General features: G+C 38.2%; 2 protein-coding genes across 8 annotated transcripts in view; both read left to right on the forward strand.

The window, feature by feature from the left end:
- ITCH (itchy E3 ubiquitin protein ligase) overlaps positions 1-27,005 on the forward strand; it is a 157,313-nt gene extending 130,308 nt beyond the window's left edge. For all 6 annotated transcript variants that reach the window (XM_074292443.1, XM_074292444.1, XM_074292442.1 and 3 more), the window contains 7 exons: positions 1,374-1,478; positions 2,682-2,778; positions 5,130-5,202; positions 7,438-7,655; positions 20,063-20,138; positions 23,820-23,987; positions 26,599-27,005. In XM_074292443.1, the coding sequence (XP_074148544.1) occupies positions 1,374-1,478; positions 2,682-2,778; positions 5,130-5,202; positions 7,438-7,537 (375 nt within the window). In that variant the 3' untranslated portion in view covers positions 7,538-7,655; positions 20,063-20,138; positions 23,820-23,987; positions 26,599-27,005. The remainder of the gene's footprint in view (positions 1-1,373; positions 1,479-2,681; positions 2,779-5,129; positions 5,203-7,437; positions 7,656-20,062; positions 20,139-23,819; positions 23,988-26,598) is intronic.
- DYNLRB1 (dynein light chain roadblock-type 1) lies at positions 16,151-27,702 on the forward strand. Of its 2 annotated transcripts, XR_012486725.1 has the most exons (5): positions 16,513-16,775; positions 20,063-20,138; positions 23,820-23,987; positions 26,599-26,786; positions 27,597-27,702. XR_012486725.1 is itself a non-coding variant. In XM_074292460.1 (4 exons), exons 1-4 carry the CDS (start codon positions 16,773-16,775, stop codon positions 26,640-26,642), a joined length of 291 nt encoding a protein of 96 aa, XP_074148561.1. In that variant the 5' UTR covers positions 16,151-16,772; the 3' UTR covers positions 26,643-27,005. The 2 variants fall into 2 exon arrangements, 1 of the variants encoding a protein (XP_074148561.1); XM_074292460.1 differs by lacking the exon at positions 27,597-27,702 and having other exon boundaries at positions 16,151-16,775; positions 26,599-27,005.
- Positions 27,703-27,913: the final 211 nt, after the last annotated feature.

Consider the following 27,913-nt stretch of genomic DNA (forward strand, 5'->3'; position numbering starts at 1 on the left):
TAATGAGGGTGTCATTCATCTGGGCCAGAAGACTTGATTTTGTCTAATAAAACTAGGTCCTTTCTTAGCATTTTCTCATTTATCTTGAAACGTAGTTCTATGTCAGTCATTTTTGTTTTGCCATTTCTAGTCCAGAGGTCATTCTCTTTAGCAAAGAAAACAGAAGCAAAATAAAACTTGAGTATCTTGGCATTTTCTCTGATGTTCTCTCAGTTACCAACCCATCCGTTGCAAGCAAAGATTGTCCCTCCTTTTCCTCATAGTATTGCTAAAAAGAATCCATTGTTGTGTAGTCCTCATTCTGAGTTTTAGCACTCCTGACCATTTTTACAGGACTATTTCATGCAGTTTGATTTATCCTCTGTGACCTGCACGTGCTTCTATCTTCAGTTCATTTATCTTCAGTTTTTGTTTTTTTTTTTTTTTTAATTCAAGTTGTTTGGTGAATTCTCTCTGAATCCTTGGTACTGTTTTGAAATAAATTTTGTTTTTTCCTTTCTGTGGAATTAATTCCCTTTGTGTCATCAAAATTTCATTCTTGAGCATCTTCCATTCCCTTGATGCTGATTTTTTTTTTCCTTGCAGAATTTCAATAACAGTGATCCTATTCTATCCTTCCTCTGAGTTCTTTATGTAATATACTTTGCCCAAATTTAAGATTCATCAGATTATGCCCCAGGAATGTCCAACAAGGCATTGTCACTTCCATCATTTCCATCTCAACAACTATGTTCTTATTGTTAGTGAGAATCAGAGCCAGACTAGAATTTCTCCTTATTGATATTTGAAAGATGAAACTATTATTAAAGGCAAGGCAAGATGTTATATTAGCTACTCTCTTTTAGGCAGAGAAAGCTCTTGTAGATGTCTAGGTAACTAAAAGTTCCCCAACACTACTATTCTTCTATTTCCACTTTTAATATCCACTTTTCTTTCTCCTATCTACCTTAACCACAGTCTAGTGTTTTCTCACTCCTCTTACTTTCTGTCCCTTTTTTAGCATTTGATATTGTGCAATGTTCCTTAATAAATGCTTGCTTAAATTAATACTGGATCAGGTCTTAAAGTAAAAGTTAAGTTTTAGTATAAATTCTGCAATGAATGACTTTCTTTTGTGGATACTCCTTTCCCCCCACCATATCCTGTGAACTTATATCACAGGTAGATAATAGTTCTTGGTATATGACTTTACAATCCTTTTGAATACTTTTGGTGTTTTGAAAACTACTAGTTATTAAACAGTACTAGGCTATCATGTTGAGCTAGTCATTTTTTAAAAAGAAGTTTATTATTGGTGGGGCTTGGTCAAATATGCTTATAATCATAAGTATCTAAGAATTCTGAAATTAATCATGTGTTTTTTGTCACTAAAGGTACTTTTGTGTGGAATGCAAGAGATTGATTTAAATGACTGGCAAAGACATGCCATCTACCGACATTATACTAGAACAAGCAAACAAATCATGTGGTTTTGGCAGGTTTGTAGCTGATTTTTTCATTTTTATTTTTGTCAATATTTTATAATCTATTAGAAAATGCTACATCATATAGAACCAAAGCTTTTCATTAATAACAAAGTTTGTGAAAACTTTGGAGTTTTTATATAAAAGAAATGGTAAAAATAAATAAATAAATAGGGCTTTGGAGTTTGAAACAGGAATACTTTTTCCAAAAAATAAATTTGTGTGCGTGTTTGAATTTTCTTTTCAAAAGATCAATGAAACTTGCTTAATGTAAATATGATAAACAATTTCTTTGATAAAGGAAATATTATATAAATTATTCTTTTTGAAAGTTTACATAATATTCCCTTTATCAAAGAAATTGAACTTAAAGAAAATCAAGTTACACATTAAACAAGATTAATCTTCAAATGAGTAGCTCCCTATTAAGATTATAATAATAATTATTCGTATTTAGATAAATAGTAGATAGATAAGGGACAAATTTGTCTGCCAACCAGCTTATCTGTTGTGTGTTTGAGCAGCCATCTCTAGGCATCCTAAATATACCACCCTCAGCTATAAGGAAGAATGTGACAGTAGAATAAATTCTTCTGGATCAGGGTTCTCTAAACAATTCTTTTATAAATCAAAATCTATATTGAATCGGGTTGCTATATATATAAACACCAAAGGGCATTTCTCTGTTCTTTTTTTCTGCAATTCTCCTGTCAGAGAATTAGAGGAGAGGGGTGAGATATTAAATACTCAGAAGCACTTTGCCTAACTCATTTGTCCTAATGTCGTAGAATCCACATTCTAGCACAGCTTTTCAGTGTCAAAATGCAGCAATTGAAAGGAACTTATTTCATACTTGAAGCAGGAATCCTCTTTACATCATCTCAATGAGGGGTCATCTAGTCTGTCCTTGAATGTTTCTTTGGCTAAGGGAACTTCTGTGCAGCTTTAAAATAGTTCCTGAAACATCTCACAGCTGAGAATATTGAGATAAGGGTAATCAAATCATATGTTTTATGTCTGATAATTATGTTTTATAACAGACATGGGCAAGGTAGGAAAGTTGTCAGTCCTTATACTGGCAGTGTTAAAAGATTTTTCAGGATAATTTTTACCTTTCATATTGTGATTTTTATGTATTTGATATAATTATTGTTTGTTGCTTCAAAATAATAATCATAATCATTCCATATTTAAAAGTGGTTTTCCCCTTTTTAACAGTTTGTGAAAGAAATTGACAATGAAAAGAGAATGAGACTGTTGCAGTTTGTTACTGGAACATGCAGGTTGCCGGTTGGGGGATTTGCTGATCTCATGGGTATGGAAATACTTCCTATACAGATACTAGTAAAGCAAGCAGCTCTTTTTTTTTTTTTTTTTTTTTTTTTTTTTTTTTTTTTTTTTTTTTAGTAAGAGAGATATAGGCATAGGTATATATGTTATATGTATTTGTACTAACTTGTCAGAACCAAGTAAATCAAATGTAAAGCAGTAATTATCTTAGGTAATTTTAATTAACTTGGGTTTACATAAAGTCATCCTTTCTATGCATGTTCTTTTATGATTTTGAACCATCACATTTATTTCATTATAGATATTAAACCCTGTATTTCATATCAGTGGATGAATGTGGTAACCTATCTTATGAAAATTGACTACTGAAAAAAATATTAAGGACAAACTCAGCCCCAATCTCTAAGAAAATTATTTAATCCAGTTGAAAAACATTAAGTGTCTGTTAGCTCAACATTGTGCTTATGCTAGGTGCTGCTAGTGAAAGTCATTGGGGAAATAAAAGACTAAATAGTGAAGAATAGTGATATTACAGTACAAGTCAGTACATAGTTGAGAAGAAAGGTAGAGGAGACATCAATGGCATCCTTAAGGCTTCGAAGTAGAGTAAGTGCATGGCAGTAACCTTGACAAGCTGGAGAGGAAAGTGAGATGGGGAGTTTAGTTTTCTCCTATCATTGCACTGCTTTTTTTTTTTTTTAATTAATACATTTTGTTTTGACATAACAAAGTTTCCATTGAATACTTCTCCCCCAATCCTTTCTAGGTGACACATCTACAAAACAATTCATTACTAGTTATAATACAAAGGAGGGTGGGTCTCTTTACCTTAGTTTTATCATCTCTCAATATTGACTGAATTACTATTGTTTTAGCTTTGAATATTTTGTTGGGCTTTTTTGTTTATTTGTTTGGGTTTTTTTGTTTTTTATTCTGAGAAGTTCAGTTGTTTTTTTTGATTGTTTTTTTTTTTTAAAAGAAAAAGAAGATAAGTGGTGAATTTGTTTGGAAGCATGCTAAGTTAAAAAAAAAATCACAAATCTTTCAAATAAACAAATCCATTAGCTCATTAAAGATGTTAAGATTATAAACATTAGGGTTGAAAGGGATCCTAAAGGTCACCAAATCTAATATTCATTTTACAGATAAGGAAATTCTAGTTAGAAGGTTCAGTGACTTGAAAGTCATGTAAAACTGAGCTTATATTTGGATGCATTTCCAAAATACTTCTACATGATGTTTTTATTGTACTTAATTCTTCTCTGTACTTCTCACATAGAGGTGCTAATTGTGAAAGCATAAGAACAGATATGCTTTCTAGGGGAAAAGAGAGTAGAGACCTAGAAGACTGAGAATGAAGGACATGAGAAATTGATAGAAAAATGGCCCAAAGAGAAGAAAAAGTGCCAATAAGATGCAGTGAGACAAGAGATACAAAGGGAGACAGGGCTAAATAAAAAGAGGGCTTGAATGCCCACAGAAAGGGCATTGAATCTGTTTAAAAGATCATCTGGGGAAATAGTTTCAAAGAATGGGTGGTGTGGATGATGTAGAAACAAGAATACTGGAAAAGAAGTGTGGATAATAAGAAAAGGGAAATGATGAACACAGATCACACTATGTGGACAAAATAGAGAAATAGGATAGAAGAAGCAGAGTCAAGCAAATAATTTTTACAATAACTTATATTTGCTTTAAGACTTGCAAGGGAAAGTTGTCCATGTTGACAAATGGGAAGGTGCTAGTTAATGGGTAGGGAGAGACTTAAGATTGAAAGTTAACAAGCATTTATTAAATGCGCACTGAATACTAAATACTAAAATTGTCAACTCCTTCAAGGCCCAGACTTCTGTCATTTTTTTTATCCTTCTCTTCAGCATTTACCAGGTATCTTGCATGTCATAGACATGTCTCTCAGGAGTTTGAAAATGATGTGAGGCCATTGTTGATAGTTATACTATCCATCACTGCATCATGGCAGAATTTACATAGATTAACATGGATGGTTCCTCACCCTTAAGAAGGTGGGGCTAGTATTGAGCTTACCAAGATTGCTCTGTTCACTGGAAGAAAAAAGCCCAAATTTCCAAAGCAATTTCGGCTTTGTTCTCTAACTCGTCTTAGGAAAGTTTAATGTTTTGATTATAGTAAGTTATCAGAAATTAATTATTAATTATTGATTCATTGTTTTCTCCTTTTTTCCTTTAGGATTAATACTTGAATTTTTCATATTATTACCTTCATATGTTACATTCCTATATTTTTTGTTAGCAGTTAGGGGACATAATATGTTAATCCTAGATGCAGAATGCTATGTAAACTGTCATCTTCTGTTAAGATACACCAAAAACTGATAAATATCTGATTCTATTGTAGGGAGTAATGGACCACAAAAGTTTTGCATTGAAAAAGTTGGGAAAGAAAATTGGTTACCTAGAAGTCATACCTGGTGAGTAAAATCTCTAATGAAAATGCTTTCCTATAATCAGCCATATAGTAATTATTTGTCATAAATGAACAAATTATATCTGCTGAAGTATTTCTCAATATGTAGACTTTTAGAGGATACATAAAATATCAGTAAAGATTGAGAGATCAGAAATTTAGTGATCAATATTAATGCATGCCTCTTTTTGGGAAGAGAACTATCAGAATGAGACATGTGAATCAGACATGCTAATAACATGTTGTTTTGTTTTATTTAATTATTTCAGCAAAAGACATTTTTAAAAAAATCTCTCACCCAATTAACATGTTAAAACAATTTTATTTTACATTTTTTTGTTTGCAGCTTCTGTCCCCCTTTGCCTCTCCTCTCCTTGGGATGGTTAGTAGTTTAATATAGGTTATATATATGCAGTTGTGCAAAACGTTAACATTTTAATTATTTTGTACAAGAAGACTTGAACAAAAAAAGAAAGGAAAGAATGCAGGAATAGGAAAATAGTTTTGTTTACATAATATCAATTCTTTTTCTGGAGGAGGATATCATGTTTCATCATAAGTCATTTGGGATTGTCTTTGATCATTGTATTGCTAGGAATAGCCAAATCATTCACAGTTCTTTCTCATACAGTATTGCTCTTACTGTGTAAGTGTTCTCCTGGTTCTGCTTATTTCAGTTTGCATCACTTTATGTATATCTTCTAGATTTTTTTGAAATCAACCTTCTTGCCATTTTTTTAAAAATATTTTTTAAATTTTTAATTAAAATTTTTTAAAATTAAAGATTTTTATTTTTCAAAACATATACATGGATATTTTTTTTACATTAATCCTTGCAAAACCTTGTGTTCCCATCCTTCCCCCCCCTTCCCTTAGCCCCTCCCCTAAATGGCAAGCAGTCCAATATTTGTTAAACATGGTAGGAAGTATATGTTAAATCCAATGTGTGCATAAATATTTATACAATTATCTTGCTACACAAGAAAAATCAAATCAAACTGGGGGGGGAAAAGAAAATAAGATGTAAGCAAATAACATAAAGAGGTATGTTGTTAACCAAACTCAGTTCCCACAGTTCTCTCTTTAGGTGTAGATAATTCTCTTCATCACTAAACAGTTCATGTAAGTCTCTCCAGGCCTCTGGATCATCCTCCTGATCGTTTCTTATAGAATAATAATATTCCATAAGCATTCATATATCATAACTTATTCAGCCATTCCCCAAATGATGAGTATCCACTCATTTTCCAGTTCCTTGCCACTACAAAAAGGGGCTCCTACATTGTTGCATATGTGGGTTCTTTTCCCCTTTTTATGATTTCTTTGGGACTAGTATAGACTGATGGATCAAAGAGTATGATATGCACAGTTTGATAGTCCTTTGGGTCTACCAACAATGTCCCAGTTTTTTCCACATGCCCTTCAAGATTTATCACATAATAAAGATTTTAAAAGGAAGAGAAAGAAAAACATGTCAACAAAACTCATGTATGGTGTCTGACAGAATATGTAGTACATGTAGCCATCATGAGGAAGTTTTTTAGAAGTCAATCCAAATCTCTCATTTTATTGAGTAAAACTTAGAAATGCTAAAATGAGAGATCCAGGATTACGCAGCAATTTCTATATGAGTTTAATTAAGTACCTGGGATTGCTTCCAAGAGGGAAGGGACTAGGTTCAGGCTGAAGCATCCAGATACAAATTATTACTTTTGACAACAATTTGTAATTTCTAACACAGGCAGCCATTTCTTCCATGTGGTAGCTGAAAAAACTCATAATCCAAGGCATGCAACATTGTTAGTCTGCCCCTTCCCTTTTCATTACATTATACGTTTTGTGTATTGTGTTGTTTATATCTATTCATTATGTTATTTCTCATACTAGAGTGACAATTTCTTGAGGACAAGAACTGGTTTTACTTTTCTTTCCTTTTATAACCTCAGCCTTTAGAGAAAAGTGTCTTAAACATAGTAAACCCTTTGACAAATACTTATTATCAGGCATATTATTCCTTGTGCTAACAGTACCTAGAGGAGTTTACATTTTACTTTAGGGATATGCATATTCTGATACAAGTTAATCTGAAGAGGAAGTAGAGACTGAAAATCTGGAGGGTTTTGCCTTCTTTCTCTGGCAGCAACCAAGCTCCAAAGGTTTTTTTAAAAACCACTTTGTCAGTTTTTATTGCTTTTCCTTATGAGTTTGCTGTCCTCATAATGATCATTCTTTCTTTTAGTTTTAATCGTTTGGATCTACCACCCTACAAGAGCTATGAACAACTTAAGGAAAAACTGTTATTTGCTATTGAGGAAACGGAAGGATTTGGACAAGAATAACCTCTTGAGAATTTGCACCCATGAAGGACATGAATTTACTTGTAATGTTTGTCCTTCACCTCTTCTGCTTGTTGCACATCTTGTAAATTGGACCGACTGTTTAAAGAGTTATTTGTGTGTAAGTAAATTAATGTTATCCTTGCAATCGATGCCCTGGTAATTCTGGATTTCTACTGAGCCCTTCCAGAAATAAGATCTCCAAGCGACATGGCTACAGATGGAACCTGACTTAACTTGAGGTTTAACACAGCAATGCAATGACACCTGCCTTGTTTTACTCAACAAGAATGTTTCTGTAACCTTTTATTTGGTCAAGTCTTTCTTTTGGAGGTAGGTTTTTCTTTGGGAGAGCTGCAGACATTGTGGGAAGTCCCTTTATAACTGCAATGTTCAGGTTCTTCATCTTAAGCCTCTTGTAAAAAGAGGAATTTGAATATCAAGTTCAAGCTTAAGCCAGCTCCTAGGTCCCAGGAGCAAGCATCCAGCTCGTGCCTATTCTCACTGCAGCTTGGCCTGACTGTTGTCCAATTTGCATCATTTTGATGTTACCTCTGGAAGTGATTCAGAACTTGTGCATCTGTTCACAAATACCTTTTGCCGTTCAGTGCCACTAAAAAAATGAATTTAGACAGAACTAAATCCCAGCCTGCACATGACATTCTTATGTTTGTCTCCTCATTGGGATTTTCATCATAGTGCAAATGTTCAACTGTCCAGACATTGCTAACACTCTAGGAAAATGGCTTGGGAGTAGGAGGAATTGTTCCCATTGGCTGACTGTACATGAGCCAGATTCAGTAAGTTCGACCATAAGCAGTTTAATTGAGGACACAACACAACAAATGAGGGGGCATCCAGAGAGGTGCTAGGTAACCAAACAAACCCTTCTAATAAATACCATGCTTTTATATACTATTTGCAAAAATTCACCTGGAATTGAAATGGACTAAGACTGGACTGGATATGTCCAGTAATTTTGTAGATTCATATTGGTGGTGGAAAAGGAGAAATGGAAGTTAGGCTTGACCTTTGCAATTGTCATATTCAGATAATTTCCTTCTTTAACCATTTAATTGGTATTGAATAAGCCAAGTTATATGTTGTTTACTTTTTAATCTAAACCATATAAATTGTAAAGCATCTCCACAAATTACATTTTCATTTGTAGGGGGGAGGGGGGGACTTGAGCTTTTTTTTTTTTTTTTTTTTTTTAAGAATTGCTTGAAGACCTCCTGTGTGTATACTCAGTTACCTATGAAAATGTTTTCTGACTGAATTGGGACTGATTTCCCATGTTAAAGTGGTCCATTTTGGTTCTGTGTTGAACTTAGCTGAATTACTCCTCTTATTTTAAAATTAAGCAATTTTAATTTCTATTTTCTGTTAATATTTAAGATTTAATATTCAGATTTTTGTTAATGATTATTATGGGTCTTTTACATATGTGTGTTGACCTACTCCACAGAATCTGTCTGGGGATGGATTTGCAGTGATGGGTTTTAATCTAGGAAGATTGGGATGGAGCCTAATGTGTAAGTGGCACTTAGCAGAAAGAGAATCCAGTCCCACCAGGAAGAAAAACATTTTTGTTTGTTTTACAATTGAATCTTAGAGCAAGAAAAAAAAATTTAAGATATTGAGCATATTTACTAGGCTCTAAGAAATTACAATCTTAAAACTAAGATTTGGCAAAAATTGTTAAAATATTGAGCATTTTTATTAGGCTCTAAGAACTTGTGATCTTAAAACTGAAATTTGGTATGAGTGAATTGATTGCCTGTCAGTATAAATGGTTAACAAGAACCCCTCCCAATTTTGTTTGATTATATTTAATTATTTTATTTTTTACATATCCCTTGCACATACCCCAGGAAATTCAGTGTGATCTTCTAAAGCCATACCTGATTTTAAAGCAGATACTTGCCATTTTTTCCTGTTGGGATAATACCAGACAGTTTTATGAGAAAATAATTACCAACCTCCCAAATACTTACAAAAGAACTAATTTTTGCAATATATAATGGGCTCTGACAGAGAATAAGCCTTATAAGGATTTCTGGATGAGGTGAATTATAATAATGAAATTTTGTTACCTAAAAGACTTACAAGAGATTTACAAAATTAAGTGAGATAGTGTAAGAAAGTAGACTTTTTTTGTTCTACATAATGCATCATGATTCATCTACAGACATAGAAATATTGTGTTAAAATGTAAAAATATCACCCAAGAGGCTTTCTGCCCTATATTTTTAAGATACAGAATAGTTATATTTGAAATAGCCATAGCCCTAGTTCTATAGGGTTTGGCTGTTAAATATTTTTATGGATGAAATGTTTAGTTCCAGAAAAGGTAAATGCTTGTATATATTTTTGCAGCCTGGGGATCTCCCTTATTGCATTTCTTCCTTTAATTTAAGTGGCCACATGTATATGTCTTTCCTGCTGTACTAGGGAACTGGGGGCTGGATTTCCCAAGAACTAGAGGTTATGTGAAAATACTGCAGATATACAGGAAATACAAATACCTACCAAATGAAATTTTACATTTGGGTCCAAACTAAACATTTGAAAATAGATTTGTTGTGTTTAATTAGAGATTTCTTAAATCTTAACTAAAAAATGCTTTTAGAAAGTCCATTTTCTTTGTAAGCATTGTAAATGCTATAACAAATCCTGTTAATTTTTTACCGCATGTTATATTGAAATAAAAAGGAAGTAAAACAAGCAATAGTTGTGTTTTTCAGCTCTGTATGGGAAATTGGGAAACATAGCACTCACATTTTTTGGAGAGAGAAAAGGGGTCTGGCCAGTAAAATTTTTAGTTGAAACTAAATCATCAAAATATGGTGGTTTTAAAACATTAAGTAAACCAAATAAACTACTCTTCTTTTCATCATATGATTTTGTGTCAGAATATTCAAAAGACTATTTATAGAGGACTTCAAATAAACCTAAACTGAATTCTAATATGATTCAGATTTTAATTATTTTATAGCAGGGGAGTCCTATGAAAGCCCTAGTGTGTATGAATTGAATTTCAGTCAAAGAAATAAAAATTAATATTTATTACTCAGTATTGAAAATACTTTCATACAATTTTATTATTTTCTAATGAACCAAGGAGATCATAACTTCTCTCAACTATTTTGATGATACATACCTTTTTCTTCCTGGTAATACTAACATTAATGTCACCTCTTCTGTAAATATTGTTATCTCCAGCCCCCTTTGGGGGATTTTAGAATTTGGGGTCCCCAAATGTTCTAGTTTGTATATATGATCATATTAACTAATCAGCAGCACTTTATATAGTAAATGTATTGGAATTTAATTGTTGAATTTTCCTTGAACTGTAATTTCAAGTACTCAGGTACCTGTAAAAATACTTCAGCAAGCCAAGCACTTTAATTCCCATCGCCCAACCCCCCAAAAAAAACTTCTTTGAAATGCTCATTTACTTTTTGTTTTTAAACAAAGTTGAAGTCTAAATTTGTAATTAAACTTTTTTTTGCCCTGCACCAGATTATTTGTTTGTCATCGGTAAAAAGTTATTGCTCACCTCCTGCACGATCAGGTTAGGTCCTCAGATAGTTGTATAACCACTGCCTATATGGTTATGATAAAGATATATAGGGATTCCAAGTTGTAAATCTGTGACACAGGATTCCTTCTATAAGACATGACCACTTACATAAGCTGTCACATTCTGTGACTACCTTTTTAGCCAGAAGCTAATCTGTTCAGGAGTTTAAAGTTTCTGAATTTAAATCGTGTATCCAAGGATAGAAGAGTCCTAAAATGTAAAATCTGTACTTCTCTTCAAGGCCTAACTAATAAATGGATTAGTTATTAATTTCTACCAAATCTACTCTATCCAATGTTATTTCACATTCCATCATTTCCTGCTAAATTTTTTCTGGTCCAAAAAGTAAAGCAACTCCACTTAGATTTGACTTAACATTTAATAAGCATCTACTATATGCAGAGCAACTTACTAGACATCTGAAGAGACCAAAAAAAAAAAAAAATCCTTCAAGAGATAATAGGGAAGGTAATATATAGATTATTATAAAATGAATGTGGATCATTACATAGACACATAGAACATGATAGCATTTATATAGCACTTAAGGTTTGCAAAATGCCTTACATTTTATCTTCAAAACAATCAATGCTATTATCCCCATTTTCGAGATGGGGTAATTGAGGCAAATAGCAGTTAGGTGACATACAAAGAGCTCTGTGAGGTTCCCCCTTAAAAAAGATGACTGGATATAACAGGAAAGATTTTCTGGAGTAGATAGCATTTCACATGGGTACTAATGGAAAGGAGTCAGCCAATGCATACAAATAAATATGCTAGTTTGGAGTTAGATGACCTGGCTTTGAAACTCATTTCTGCTACATTTAACAAATAGTGTAACCCTGGGGAAATCATTTTGCTTTTCTGGGCCTTAGTTTTGTCATCTGTAAAGTGAAGGGGCTGGACTGGATAACCAACATCCTCTTCATATCCAAACCTTGGAACTCTTGAGCTCATGATGCTGTGTTATCTCAGAATGATAGGTGAGGAAATAGAGGGGCACAAGAAAAGTTAAAAATAGGCAGGATGGTGTATGGTTGAAGGTTTGAACTGCCTGCAAGGGAGCTTTGCCTTTATGTGGTGTAAGGAACAAGGGCTTATTGGAAACTTGAAAAATAGAAGCAACTCCTCTTCCTACCCTATGATCATGTACATGAGGAAGGGTAGAGTACTGGATGGATTGAAGATGTAAATACTAGCATAAAGAACAATTAGGTTATGGCAGCAGTGCAGGAGGTGATAAGGGTCTGAATTAGAACTGTGGCCATAGGAATGGAAAAGTGGGAAAGATGGGAGAGAAACAGTCTCTTTGGGGGAAGCCTATATACCATATAATCTTAAGAGTTGGAAGGCACCTTACAAGTCTTTAACACCCAAACCTCTAGGTACACCCCCCTGAACCTTTTCTTGAACCCTTCTCATTCTTCCTTATATTTGTGTATCTAGCTCTCCCAGAACTGTAAACTCCTTTCATCTTATACACACACAGCACCTAATAATGCTCTGTATATTTCAAAAATTTGGACCACAGATCTAAAATAGACAAGAGAGGTAAGAGGTCATTTAAGCCAAGCTCTTCATTTTAAAGATTAGGAAACTGAAGCCCATGAAGGTTGAAAGGACTTGCCCAAATCACACAGGTAGCAAGTAGCAGAACCAGGCTCACAATTCACATTGAACAAATATAATCCCTGAAAGACCAAACCTCTTCTAAAACCTTCCAGTCTCCAAGGACACCAATCACCCCTTTGAGTGGAGCTGGCTAATAATCTCTGCCTCTTTAAGTTCTACCTTTTACTCTTGATTTTGCCCTTTGTCTGACCAAAATAAATTTAATCATCTATATTCATATGCATTGAAACAAAAATCATCTTCTCTAGGCCCTACTAAATATGATTTACCAGGCGTGATTTACAGAGATTCCTTTGTTTTAGACACTAGTATTAGTTTTGTTGCTGTTCAGTCTTATTAGACGTGTACAACTTTGGGGGTTTTCTTGGCAAAAATACTGGAGTGATTTGTCATTTCCCTCTACAGCTCATTTTACAAATGAAGAAACTGAGGCAAATAGGGTTTAAGCAACTTGCCTAGCATCACACAGTATTTGAGGCCCTTCCTGACTGCAGGTACTGCACCACCCAGCTGCTCCTTTTATTAATAAATATGCCCCAAATTTATAAATTACTTTTTTTTTAGCCTTCATTTCACTTATTAGCTAACACTCCTCACATTATTTTGCCTATGAACTGCTGCTCAGGTACATCATTACTGTTTTTATGAATTTTTTGAACCCATCTATGATTCTCATATGACTAAACTTAATTTCTGTTAGTTCCAATTCTGTTTTCCTATGATAGCCATTCTTCTCATATATGTTATTTCATATTTCATAAGGATCACAGGGTCTTTGAGCTAGAAGTGCCTTAAAGGCCACCTAGTCTAATTTTCATTTTATAGGTGAGGCAAGTATGGTTGTGGTTAGCTGACTTGTCTAGGATGACACAGGCAATAAGTGGATTTCAAACTGGGGTCCTCTGACTAAATACAGTTCCTTTCTTGGATTAATCTACTTTCAAAGAATCTTACCCAGCATGGAACTGCAGATTCTGGAAGTAGAACAAGGTATTTGCTGGTCCTTCACTGTATTGAATTCCTCATGGCCAAGCCCGAGTACTATCCCAAAGACAAAACTCTCTAGTCCTGCCATCATCATAAACTGGCTGCTGCCATAAGAGAAAAAAAAAAGCTTTTAAGCATTTTTACGTAATTAACAATATGCTGTCCTAATATTCCATGAGTCCAGATACTTTTACACTAACATATTTTTATTCCTCTGCTCAGATTTATCTGTAATGATTCACAGCAGCCTACAAAGTAAAATATAAAATCCTGAATCTGGCATATAAGGTTATCTATCTACAACAAAGGTTGGATATAATAAGCAACTCTCCAGGGAGAAAAATACTTTTTTTTGAGCTTTAATTTCAGTAATTTCTTTTTCCCATCACTTATTTAATATAGACAATTAACAAAACAATAATCCAAAACCTGGTTTATAGCATTTGCCCATTTCTTAGTGAAAATTGGAACAGTGAGGTAGGAGGTAGGTACAAGCTGCCTTCAAGCACACCCTGTACCTTAACTCTCCAATCTTGTGTCTTCCTTCTTCCCCCCAGAATGGAACAGCACACCTGCATTAAAATTCCTCCCTTTAAAGGCCCAATTCAGGCAAAATACCTTCATAAAACCTTACCTTAACTCTCCCACTATGCCTAAGCTAAAAGTGATTTTTGCCTCCACCTTGACTAACCTTATTCTTTCATATCACTGTTAATTTTGATCCTTTCTTCCTCCTCCCCCATCATCAGTTACTAGATCTCTGAAAGGGATATCTTTGTGCAATAACATAACTGCTTGTTTATTAAATTGAAGTAGATGATGCAAGGAGTCTCATTTTACAGGTGATGAAACATATACTAATTATGGTTTGCCATGAGAAGGCAAGTAATGTCAGATAAGGGGATACATCTTTTGACTATGAGCTCAAAAAGCCCCAAATTCCCTTTTTTTTTTCCCCCTGAGGCTGGGGTTAAGTGACTTGCCCAGGGTCACACAGCCAGGACCTATAAGCGTCTGAGTCACATTTGAACTCAGGTCCTCCTGACTTCAGGGCTGGTGCTCTATCGCCTGCGCCACCTAGCTGCTCCGCCTCTAGTGTTTAAAGCCCTTCAAAATATGGATTTATTAGAGGTTATTGTCCCTTTCCCCCATGTTCTGTTTGAGCCAAACTTGTTCCCTACATGTTTCACTTTCTGCTTCCGTGTAATGCTCTTCTCTCACTTATGCTCCCAGAGTTTAAGCTTTTTGCATTGCTCAGCTCAAATACTACATTCTGTAAATGGCTTCCAAGTTGTTATTAATAAATCTCGACTGGAGGAAAGAAAATCTCCAAGACCAGTGCTCTTTCCACTACAATATACTGCCTTCTCCGTGGTCTATAATGGCTTTGACTACTTGATTACAAAGCACCCTGACATCTGCCCCATTCCTGGAGGAGAAAAGACAAGTTGGGACAAGCCACTTGCTGAGTCCTTGGCCTGGCTCCAAATCCAGAATGTTCTGGCCACGACAGAAAGACAGGCAAGTCCTGCCGGCCAGGTGGTCCCCTTCTGCCCCATGCCAAAGGCCCAGGGAGAAAGGAAGCCTGAGCCCAACTCAGCTCCCAGACTGAACTGGGCACATGAAAATCAATGCTCTTGCACTCAAATGAGTAGTTATTCAAAAGCATTCGTGAAATGTTTATGTCCCCAGCTCTGTGCTAAATACTTAGGATATGAGAAGTCGAACATATCCACTGAATTTTGTTTCCATCCTATAGAATTCCCTATTGCGAGGACAGGCCTTCTAGAAAGCCCCGGCGGGAAGCAGAAGAGCCGGTAACAGTGCAGAGCCCTGAACTTGGAATCGGGAAGGTGATTCCAATTCGTCATCTCCTCTCAAGGCCAACGCTGGCCTCCAGTGTAAAATGCAGTATGGCTGATCTCATTAGAGATTACCTCATAAAGCTGTGAAAATCACTTAAGATATCAACAATCCAAAACACCTTCAACCCAAACCCGTGAGATGGATGGTGCAAGTCATAGCCGCTCATTACCAATGAGCAAAGTGGGGCCGAGGGCAGGCTCCCGGGCTCGTCCCACGCGTGGCCACCGGGGCGATCTCTGCTGAGACCCGACTCAGTGCTCGGGGCCGCTGTACTGACAACCCTGGCAACGCACCCTGCCCTGTTTGCGGGGATCCCTCTCAGTGCCCCATCTCCAGGAGAATTAAGGGAAAGTAAGAGCCGCTTTGGTTTACCGCGTAAAGCACAACAGGAGCGGTTACGTCCTCAGAGAAAGGTGCCGTACTAACGCCCCCAAGGCGGAGAGCCCTGCGCCCCGGACCCGTCTGCCTGTGACGTCACAGGGCATGTTCTCATTCACTCCGGAGCCCAATCCCGTATAAACCTCCTAACACTTGCCCCATTTCTCGAGGAGAAAACCAGGTGCGACATGTCCACTTGCCGGAGTCGCGAGCGGCCCACGGCTCCAAATTCAGAGTGCTGGGGAAAGAGACGCAACACCCCCCCCAGGTCACCCTCCTTCCCCCCATTCCGAAGGCCTCGCGAAGGAAAGCCTGAGCCCAACCCCTCGGCTCCCAGATGGGGCAAAGTCGCACCCATGCGCGCGGAGCCGGAATCTGAGCCGGATCCTTCCACATAGCCCGCCGCTCAACCGGGCAGAGTCCCACCACAAAGCGGTTCTGGACCGGGAGTGACGCGCACGCGCCAGAAGAGTCACAGTCACCCCCCCCCCCCCCTCCGCACTACACTCCGCAGAGGGAGGGCGTGTCTGTGACATCACGCCGCGGAGCTCGCGCCGGGCTGTGCTTCCTGCTCGCGCTGTGCCAATCACCGAAGGAGCTCGGGGAGTGGACGGCTAAGAGCCCACTTTCTAAAAAAACTCTGACCCGGCACTGGCTCTAAAAGATGCCAATCGTGGGTGTCACCCTGTTTACAGAGTTGAATTGCGCAGGCGCCGAAGGGAGCCTCTGGACAGGGTTGGGCGCCCCCGCCTCTTTTGTTGCCGTGCTGTTGTCGTTTCTGTCCATAGGATGGTAAGTGCTGGGTCCTGGCTGGAGGGAGCCTTAGCCCTAGCCTTGCTTCTCTCATGGCCTGTGGCCTCACGCCGAAGCCCTTCTGCTTCTGGAATTCCGTGCCTCGCGACTGGGTCTGGAGACAGGCTGACAGGGAGGAAGAGGGTGGGAACTATAGCGCCGGGACCCTAATGCCGGGGGACCGGAAGTGGCTGCCTCTCCCGTCACTGCTGGCTGGGGATGGATTACCCTGGGATGCTCAGGCCTGGGTTTCGTTCTTTGCCCCTTCCCCACCTCAGCCTACCCGACCCCGCTCTTACTCCTCTGGGGCTCCTCCCGTTCTCCCCCATTCTCGGTAGTCGCGAAGCATCCTAAGGATAAAACTGTACTATCCCGGCAAGGTTCGCGGAGCTCTTAGTGCATCGCCCGGCGGCCGCTATAGCCCTCGCCGCTCCCAGCCTCCGTGAGCATTCCCGAGCGGCAGTCACGGGTCCTTTGCGGAAATTGGTCGGTGCTTAGTCAGCGCTGTCTCCCAGCCCTACTGAAGTGAGCCCGGACACCGAAGGCGCTGCTTTCCAGTTCTGCCACAGGAAGCGTCCACACACTGAGCCGCCTGTCCCCTTTCCTAATCATATACGCCTCGGTGCTGCAATAAATTAAACCCCCGTCCACACGACGCCCTTTCTGGTACTGGAATGCTGTCATGTTCCCCCCTGAGTTTTCTTCGGGTTAAGTAATCCTGCAAAAGGCAGCCCAAACACTGGACGTGGCCTGTGTGGGTTCGGGAGAGCGGGGCCGGCACCACTTGTATGCAGCACATTCCTCCTCTCCCAAGATAGGCCGGCTGCATCCCACCATTGGCCCGTTCTGATCCGTAGCCCCTTTCTCCCTCAGGGATGTCTTCCCTGTTCTGCAGCTGTGCAGCAGATTTTTTTTTTGAACCTAAGAGGTTTTACATCCAGGTACAGGAACACCACAGGCTATCACCAGGATGACAGGAAACCATATATCAACATTTCTGCTTGCTTTAATTCTTAGTTCTTTTGCTTTCATCTGTTTGTAGATTTTATTCATTTTCTTGCTTTTTTGAAACCATCTGATTTACAGATATTCCTAATGTTCACCTATTTTCTAAATATTGCCAGGTCTTTTTGCATTTGCAGAATTTGGCATGCCCTAATTATCCTCCTTCGTATAGGGGAACTTTCTCATTGTGGATTTATTGCATTACGAGTCTTAATAAGAGCAGAAAATAACCAAATAATGAACTTTATTCCCAACTGGCTCTGGAAGAAAGTGCTTCTCCATGAAATCCATAGTCCAGTTTTACTGAGAGAAAGGAATGCTTGGGATTTTTCTTTGAAGTGAGCCTTCTGAAATAAAATTGACTTCCTCCTTTAAGGGTTTTACCTTTGACCTCTGTTCAGTATCCTGTTTATAAATTCCTAAGTGTTTACCATTAGCATAGAATAAATATTCAGAGTTCTTGTCACAGATTTCTTTTTGTGATGTGTCAGATCTAAAGGTGTTAGTTAAATTAAGTCTCTGAGTCTGTCCTCTCTTCCCTTAATGGACATTTGCTTCCTTGAAGATGTTTTGAATTTTTTGTTTGTACACCAGACTATAAGGTTTCCACTTGTTAGATGACTTGTTTTCTTCCATTTGTTTTAAATAAGAGACATGAAGGGAGGAAACACATAACCCCCTTTCCCAATGCAACAGATATAACATATTTCATTTTTATGAGTCTTTTTTACAAAAAGCTTCACGGGCATGAAGATGTTTTACATATTCTAGCTTATTTTATCTTTGCAACAACCCTCTTTGAAATTAGCTAGAGTCGACATTTTCAAACCATTTTATAGGTGAGAAAAATGAGGCTTAAGAGTAGTCTTCCCAACATCCCACAATTAGCAGTGGATAAGACAGGACTCAAACCAAACTTTTGTGAGTCAAAATTCAGGAACCTTAGCTAAGGCACAGCTTTATATGTATAGTAAGTCTTTCAGATGGTAGAACTTAGTAGGGTTTGGGGTTAACCAAAAAAGGTGAAAAGGAAACAGGTCAACCCCAACTTGGAAATAAACTAATAGATTAAAAAATAGATTAAACATTTTTGGAACTTATATAAGTAATGTAAATGTTGATTAGATTCCTATTCTTTACCTATAATATAGCTGAACCATAACATCAATAATATTGAAGGACCCAACCACTTTTTATAACATTTTCTTCCAATAGAGTGTAAGCTTCTCAAGGATAGGGACTTTTTTTTTTTCCCCTGAGGCTGGGGTTAAGTGACTTGCCCAGGGTCACACAGGTAGGAAGTGCCAAGTAAACATAATAGGAAAGGGAAGAGAAAGGAATGAATATTTATTACACAACCTCCTATGTGTCAGGCCTTGTGCTGAATGAGAGTTATTTCATTTGATTCTTACAATAATCCAGGGAAATAGGTGCTATTATGATATCTATTTTATAGATGAGAAAACTGAAATATACAGGGTTGGTCACAACTGTTTAGTGTGTGAGGTCAATTTTGAAGACTAAATTTTCTGGATTCTAGCTCCAATACACTGGCCCTCCATAGTATGTACTTGAATGAATTAAAATAGAGGAGATTGAATATGGGAAGGATACTCTAAAGAAAAAAAAGTCATTCTCCAACTATTTAGCTTTCTCCCTTTGTGTCTAAGCAGTTAAAGATGGAATTAAAGGGGACTTCTGGACAGCAAAGAGTATTCCAGGTATTGCCCCAGCCCTAGAGAGGGGATAGAGAATCTGCTATTTCTAGTTGATCTTAGATGATAAAATAAACTCTGGACCTTGAATAGGAGCCCATGGAAGTTGTTCCTATATAAGGGAATATTATAACTTAAGTATCCATGTCTCAAATGCATTAAGCATTCCTCATCCACAGATAAGATTTGGAGAGGAGAATAAGATATGGTATCATTATTCTGTATATCCTCATCAGGAATGTCAAGAAATGTCCCCTCTAGTGTGAAATAGATGCTTTGGGATGATGATGATGATGCATTAGACTCTGTGATGAAAATCGTGGCCTAGTTTGTATTAGGTTTGAAGAAATTCCACTGTGACAGAATTCTGTGGGAATAATAGAAAAGAATCAGCTGTAGTGGAAACTATAAGATCCAAGGAAATTTTTTAATGACACCAATGCCAACAATTCCCAGAGAAGGTTAAGGAGGAATCAGGGGAAGTGGGTATAATCTTGGGGAACCAAGTGAACTTGGGAAGTGTTCCTGATTTTCTTGTGTCTTCTCTCTTGTCTTTTTATTTGTCAGGCTGAGGTAGAAGAAACCCTAAAACGAATCCAGAGCCAGAAGGGAGTACAAGGGATCATTGTTGTCAATGCAGAAGGTACTTATTCCCCTTCTCTGATTACAGACTGACTACAGTTATTTATACATTTTCATACTCGTGGTTTCGTTTTATGCTTAACATAGTTCTGCTAAATGGGACATGGCTTCTTAACTCTTTTTTTACAGAGCAAGAAATTGAGGCAGCAAATGTGGTGAACAGTACCATGAACCTGAGTTTCAGTCCTGGGTCTGCCATGCTCTAGTTTATGATTATTATTATTTTTTTTAGGCTGGGATTAAGTGACTTGCCCAGGGTCACACAGCTAGGAAGTGTCTGAGACCAGATTTGAACTCCAGTCCTCCTGAATTCAAAGCTGGTGCTCTATTCACTGCGCCACCTAGCTGCCCTCTAGTCTTATGATCAAGGGCAAGTTACCACCACTTCCTGAAAATGATTTATCTGTTAAATGATGGAATTAGACTAGATGATCTTTGATGTCTCTTATACCTCAGACATTCTGATGTTCTTTTTTCCATATGCCGGGTTTGTCCCTAGCTAGTTAGAAACCCTCTGAACTCCAGGTTCTTTATCCAGGAAAGAGGGAAAAGGCACAATGATAATGAAGAAATTGTCATTAAATATCTTGGCATTCAAGCTTCTTTAGAAATCTTAGCCAGAACCCAGGCACAATTGTTCCACTAAGGACTTATCTATGATTAATCCCTTGAAGGGGGCAAGATGATGAATTTAATGTTATCAAGTATCTTACTTCAGATCTAAAGTAGCCAACTTGATATTATGTATTTTCAGGTGTAATAATGGTAGTTTTCAGGTGTTCTAATGCATGTATAAAAATTACTTCTGATTCTTGTAGAATTACAGAGTACTACATTGCAAACTCTTTGATAGAAAAGATATGTATCCTATTTCATCTTTATGTAGGGTTGCCTTCAGTACCAGAGAAAACATGGGGTATGCACGGCTCAAAGTGTGTGATGTGAAAGATACTATCCAAATGGAACTCATTCCATGTAAATTTGAGTTGTGATCCTGAACTCTGGGTATCATTTATACGCCCAGTGTCAAATACAGTTATCTTGTAAGACAAGGAGTAGATAATTATTGAATGTTTGAGTAATAAGGATTCTTGTAATCCCTTGTTGTATAGAGATGAAACTAGTGCTCAGACAGAGTAGTAGTTTGCCTGTGGTCACACAGTGGGACTCACATCTCCTGACTAAGTGCAGCACATTATGCAACATATGAATGGGGGTGCGTGTGACATTTATGTAGTTTTTGGAGATGAAAAATGAAACCTTAGTATTGTCTGAATTCTTGCACGATGAGAGAGGAGTAGGATTATTGAGAAGTATATGAATGAAGCCTTTTAGACACTGTGAAAATCTGTGTAAAGTATTTCCAAGCATACCCCACATGGTGAGGGTGAGAAACCAGATGGTTTGCTTCTGAATTTACCCTCTCTTGGGTCAGGAACTTTAAGCTGCTTAAGAGCACCCTCTCAGTTAAGAAACTACTTGTTTTTTCAGATCTTTGTCTGAACTGTTTTGGACAGAGCCACGACTCATTCCAGTGAACCAAAATTTTGAAAGTACTGCTGAAAGCACTGGCATTTTGGTGGATCAACTCTGACAGATCCTGGGACTAAATTGATAAATAATGTCAGATCATTTCCTTAAGCCCTCCAAAAAGACAGAGGAACTGGACTTAATCCTTTCTCTGCCTCATGGTAAAAATAAAAACAATAATAGATTTGTACGCTTCTGACAATTTTCACAATCCTTCCAAATATTATTTTATTTGATTGTCACCTATTATAGAGGTAGGTTAAAAAGTATTCCCACTTTACAGATGAGTAAGGTCACATGGCTTGTTAAGGCTGGGATTCAGTCACAAGTTTTCTCTTTCCACATCATTGTCAAACTTACTCCAAGATGGAGCAAGAGAAAGAATTTATTTGGCATTTAACTTTATACCAGGTACTATATTAAATACTAGGGACACAAATACAAGCAAACAAGAAAGTCTGCTCTCAAGGTTACATTCGGGAAACGGAAGGGTTAGGATTAGGGGAATTGGGTAAAAACCTGGACCTTCCTCCACTGTCAGAAAAATAAGGCAAAAGTTTATGTTTCAGAGTCCAGGGCCTCTGGTAGAGAGGTAGAGATGACATGGAGCATGCTGGGAAGTGTCTTAGGACTCCAGAAAAATAAGGCAAACGTTTATGTTTCAGAGTCCAGGGCCTCTGGTAGAGAGGTAGAGATGACATGGGAGCATGCTGGGAAGTGTCTTAGGACTCCAGAAAAATAAGGCAAACCTTTATGTTTCAGAGTCCAGGGCCTCTGGTAGAGAGGTAGAGATGACATGGAGCATGCTGGGAAGTGTCTTAGGACTCCAGAAAAATAAGGCAAACGTTTACCTCTCACAATTCAGGAACCTTAGGAAGAAGGAGGGTTAACTTTGCTCATCTTCCCCTTGAGATAAATGGATATAATCTTACTTATATGGGACTTATATATGACTCTTGCACAATGAGCATCAGTCACATTAAGTCTTAAGGTGAATCACTGCATTGCTAGACTCTGTGCCTATGTGTTGCATATTTATCTCACTTTGGACTGAATAGGAGGATGGCAAGTACAGTAAGCAGGAGTTGTTAACTGACTTTTCTTTCTTATTCTAAACTTAGATACTATCTAAGATACTAAACATTTTTGTTTACTTCCACAATCAAGAATAAATATGACAATACATGAAAATATAGAAGTTTTATAACTTACTAGTTCTAGGTATTCTGAAATCTTAGTTTAATTTTTTCCACATTTTGTTGGTGCTGCTGTTTTCTGGAGCCTTCACAGTCAATATGCATGTTGTTCTGTTGTATTTCATTTAATCCCATATCTTCTTTTCTGACCTTTCCCATAGTACTACCAGATACTACTATTCTTGTAGTACTACAGTTAAGTCAGGCTCCAGTCCTTTTTTTTTTTTTTTTTTTTGGATGAGGCAGTTGAGGTTAAGTGACTTGCCTAGAGTCACACAGCTAGTTGAATGTTAAGTGTCTGAAGCTGGATTTAAAGTCAGATCCTCCTCAGTGCCCTAGCCACTTTCATGCTTCCAGTCATTTATTACATGGCTGGTTTGTTGTTTGTTTTTTAACATTGAAATTTATTTAATTTTTTTGTAGGGACTTTATTTTTAATACATATTGCTTTATGAATTGTGTTGGGAAAAATCAGACTCAAAGGGAAAAACCATGATATAGATAAAAACAGAAAAATAGAAGTGAACATAGCATGTCTTGATTTACATTTCATAAGGACATTTCCTTAGTTCTTTTTCTGGATGCAGAAGATGGCATTTTCTGTCCAAAGTCTGTTGGGAATTGCTTTGGATCACTGTATTCCCAGTTTGCTTGTTTCGTTCAGCAAACATGGTTGGTTTCAAGTATTTTGAGGTGACTTCAGAAAATCTTTTATCTCTGAAATTGGAACAAAAAGGTCCTTCCACAAAGAGGCTCATTTAAAACTGTAATCCTTACTGGACTCTAAATGAGTTTTAAATGGGTGACTTTGTTTATATTATAAAACTCTCAAGATTATAAAGATTAATCTCATTTCATAGTACAACACAAGCACATGTGGCCATTTTGGTAAATCATAGAAATGGGGAATAAGCAGAACTGTCTTTGATTTTTCTCTCCACCTGTCCTTGGCACAGGCATTCCAATTAAAAGTACCATGGACAACTCCACCACCATGCAATACGCCAACCTGATGCACAGCTTCATCCTGAAAGCTCGGGGTACTGTGCGTGACATTGACCCCCAAAATGACCTCACATTCCTGCGCATTCGCTCCAAAAAAAATGAGATCATGGTCGCTCCAGGTAAGAGTCTCACTGCCTGAGGCAGATTTCAAGATTTCATTGGGCTTGTTAGAAAGAATCTATATTTGGTGATACCATGGGGCATAGGATTCATGAATTAGAGGGTCTTTAGAAGTCATGGTGCCACACCCCCTCATTGCACAGATGGAGAAACTGAGGCTCAGAGAATGTTTTGTGTCTTTGTGGCAGTCAGGACTATATAATTCAGCTCTTGTGACTCCCACTGGAGTACTACTTTCCCTTAACATCACATAGCTACTATTTAAGCAAAGTATTTTTTCCAGCTATATTCATCTGTTCATATGAACCAGAGAAATGGCTACTTCCATTTCTTAGTTTCCCCATATTTTAGACTTCTTAAAGATGAAAAGATCCTAAAATTCATCTAGTCCAGCCTTCCTGATGTAAGAATCCCATTAGGATTAACAACTGTATACACTAATCAGCACAGATTGGATTAAATTTCTTTCCCAATGCAATAAAGAAACTATCAATATGAATTTACATCCAACTGTGTCCATTTCAAATAGAAATCTATGCTGTTTTATTTTTATTTTTATTGACTGTTTTCCAATAATGTTTTAATCTGATAGGGGCTTCAAATTGGATGCCACTAGCCTATACTACTAAATCACAAGTTAGCTCAGTGTAGCATACTTTAGTCAAATGGGTATTTTGCAAAAATTTTTACTTTGGAATACCTATTAGGTGTAACGGCTTTAAAGCTCAAGAGACACAAATTTTAGGTAATTAATCATTTTATTAATAATGCTACCATATTAATAAAAGGCATGGTCATTTGATCTCTCTTAGACCAAAGACAGTTATTGTGGTGGGCTCTCAGTTTATATGCCCTTGAAAGAGTTGGTGTTCCTGAGAGTGGCAATGAACTTCGCTTAACAGTTAATGAGGGGGATTAATTCTAATGGAGGGATGTGATTTGATTTTGTTACTCTTACACCCACACCATCACCAAGATAGCCTTGGGGAATGTAGACAAAGGGTTTATATCTCCCCACCCAAGCCTGAGTAGAACACAATGGACCCAAGTCTACTTAGATTAACTTGTTTGTAAGGTTGGCTAGTGTAGGCAGAATAGAATGTTAGTCCTACCTACTAGAGTCAATCCAATCCACAGATGGAGATTTTGTAAAAGAGGAAAATTCTGGCTATCTCCAAGTCATTGGTTATTAGTAGTGATTTCATTCCTAAATTCAAAAACAGGGGCTAGAACTATATTTCAGTCAGTCAGCATGAATTTAGTCAGTTATGTATGTTGTGCACTGTAACAAGTGCGAGGGATACCAGTACAGAAATGATCTTGGGCCCTTCCCTGAGAGACTATGAACACAAGGAAGTCTGTACAAGATAATGTACCAAACACAAAGGATGAATTCATGGGCAAGAGTCCTAACCTTGGACAAATTCAGCTTGCCTCTGCATGTTAATGTGGAAGAAGAGAAGTTTGATATGCCATGTTCTCTTCTTTTCAGTAAACTTGTAGGGAAGATTTACTATTTGAGAGGTCCTGGGGCAGAGATGAATAAGACACCACTGCCCTTTGCCCTTGAGGAACTAAATTGTCCATGCCTTTGTAAGCAACCTGTCTTCCCCTATAGCACAAAGGATGTCTACATTTTCTTTTAACTCACACACATACACTCCCTCTCTGCCTCTTTGTCTCTCTCTTCCTCCCTTTTCTCTTCCTTCCTCTCTCTCCCTCTCTCTGCCTCCCAGCCCCCACTGGGCAAAGGGCTCTTAGCAAGTTTGCCTTTAAGGGCATACTGTAGATACTGCTGCCTGAAACAAAGATGTTTCAAACCTGCATTTAAATCACTCTACAACATAGATGAGAGGAAAAATAGCCCTTATCATTTTTGCTACTAACACAAATCTTGGGTAGGGTAGTTGATATATTGAGAAACAGGATTTTAAAAAGTAGTGTTGGACTGGCTCAAATGTTGAACTGAACTGAATAATAAGACTCTTAATATCCATGTGCTATATTGTATTTAATTTATACTCTAACACATTTAACATGTATTGGTCCACCTGCCATCTGGTGGGGGGAAGGAGGGGGAAAATTGGAACAAATGGTTTGGCAATTGTCAATGTTGTAAAATTGCCCATGCAAATATCTGGTAAATAAAAACTATTTTTAAAATGAATAAATAAATAAATAATAGGGATGCATGTGAGATCTAACACTAATTTTAAAAATTAATCTTACCCAAACAAAATGGAAGGAGGCTTGGTCAGACTTCATTTCGTCTGAAAAACATCTAAGGCTTTCAGTGAACCACAAGCTCAACCTATGCCTCTATAGGATAATATGATATCCAAGAAGGTTAAGGCGGCGTTCATCGGGTTAGTGTCTGGACGAAGGCAGGGAGCCTTTATACCCCCTGCCCCAGGTGAAGATGACCCAGAGTGGGCTGCCTCACAAGGTGTTTCTGAAGTGGGTTGGCCTGAACAGACCCTGAGGGCCTTCTTCTGGGACCCTGAGACCTGGGGAAAGGCAAGGGCCATGAGTGCACTTGGTGGAGAGTAGACTTAGAGGCCCAGAGTTCAAAGTCAGTTTGTGACATGTCTCTTTTCTTCTTTTTTTCAGATAAAGATTATTTCCTGATCGTGATCCAAAATCCATCAGAATAATTTGCCATATTTGGGGTGCCATATTTTTGTCTTTAATTTAATAGTCTCCCTGAAAGAAATCATTAGGCTGCTCTCCTCATGGAATGGCACATGGAAAACAAAAGATGATGTTGGACTGAATTTGCAGAGATCATGTGACCCAGGGTGTGGCCCAGATTGATTTTCTTAACCTTTTCCCCAGCTTGAGAGACTAGGAGCTTCCTTGGTTCCCGAGAAAACCCCCTGACCTGGGCTGGCAGGGCTGGCCCCCTGGGGCCTCAGGCCCCTCCACCCTCTCCCTCCACCCCTTCTGGGCCTCTGCTTCTGCTTTTAAATGTGTTGCTGTCTTGAAAGGTGGTCTAACTAAAAGTAACCCTAATGAGTCTTCCTGTCTCTTTTAAGTGGCCAGTTGGGGAGAACTCCCCATGGGTGGGTTAGGGGATAGGGGAGGGGTTCTGGGACCTAGACAGGTTGGGACAAAGTAGGCCGCCAGGAGCTCGGAAACATTGAGGTCAAAGGGCTGATGTAGCCCTGGTCAAGTCAGGCTTATCCAGGTGACCTTCAGGGATCTTCGCCTTTCAATCTATGATCCAGTGACCCCGTGGACTGCTTAGGGGGGATGGGCTGAAAGTGTGTTCTTTCCAGGGCATTTGAAGGGCATACTTGGGAATGGGAAACCATTCATCTCTTCTTTGCAGCCATACTCAGTGGGTCTGGGGGGACTTGGGGCTCAATAGGCACTGCTCTTGTTCTGGCACAGAGGCTGAGCAGGTTCCATAAGCCCACATAGCAAGGCTGGGAAGGACCTGCAGGAACTTGGGAACTGGCCCAAGAGACACCAGGAGAAGAGGAGAGGAAACTTTGGAGGGATGGCCCAGGGACCCAAAGGGAAGCCTGTGGAAGAAGCATGATGGATTTTCTTCCAACTGAGGAGTCCTTTTATATGACCATTTCTGTTGTACTTTCCCTGGACAGGAAGAAGGTGGAGAAGAAAATTAACTGGGGTGTGGTGTTCCCTACAAAGAAAGATTCCTTTGGGTTCAAGAGATTCTGATGAGCAATTAAAGGGTTATTCACTGAGCACTTACTGTGTTGGAGTTGGGATTGCATCATGCAGAGTCACCTGTGAGGAAAACTTGCATTCAGCTTCTGTCTCATACATGTTTAGCTCTGGTTGGATGACAACCTCTCACTGCCCCAGAATAGAGACTGAAAAGAGGTGTTGTTTATTCCTTACCAGGGGTCACCTGCACTTAGCAAAATCACAGGTGCAGAACAGCGGGGCGAAAGGG

This window comes from Sminthopsis crassicaudata, chromosome 2 (genome assembly GCF_048593235.1).
Source record: "Sminthopsis crassicaudata isolate SCR6 chromosome 2, ASM4859323v1, whole genome shotgun sequence".
In the NCBI taxonomy this organism is placed as follows: domain Eukaryota; kingdom Metazoa; phylum Chordata; class Mammalia; order Dasyuromorphia; family Dasyuridae; genus Sminthopsis; species Sminthopsis crassicaudata.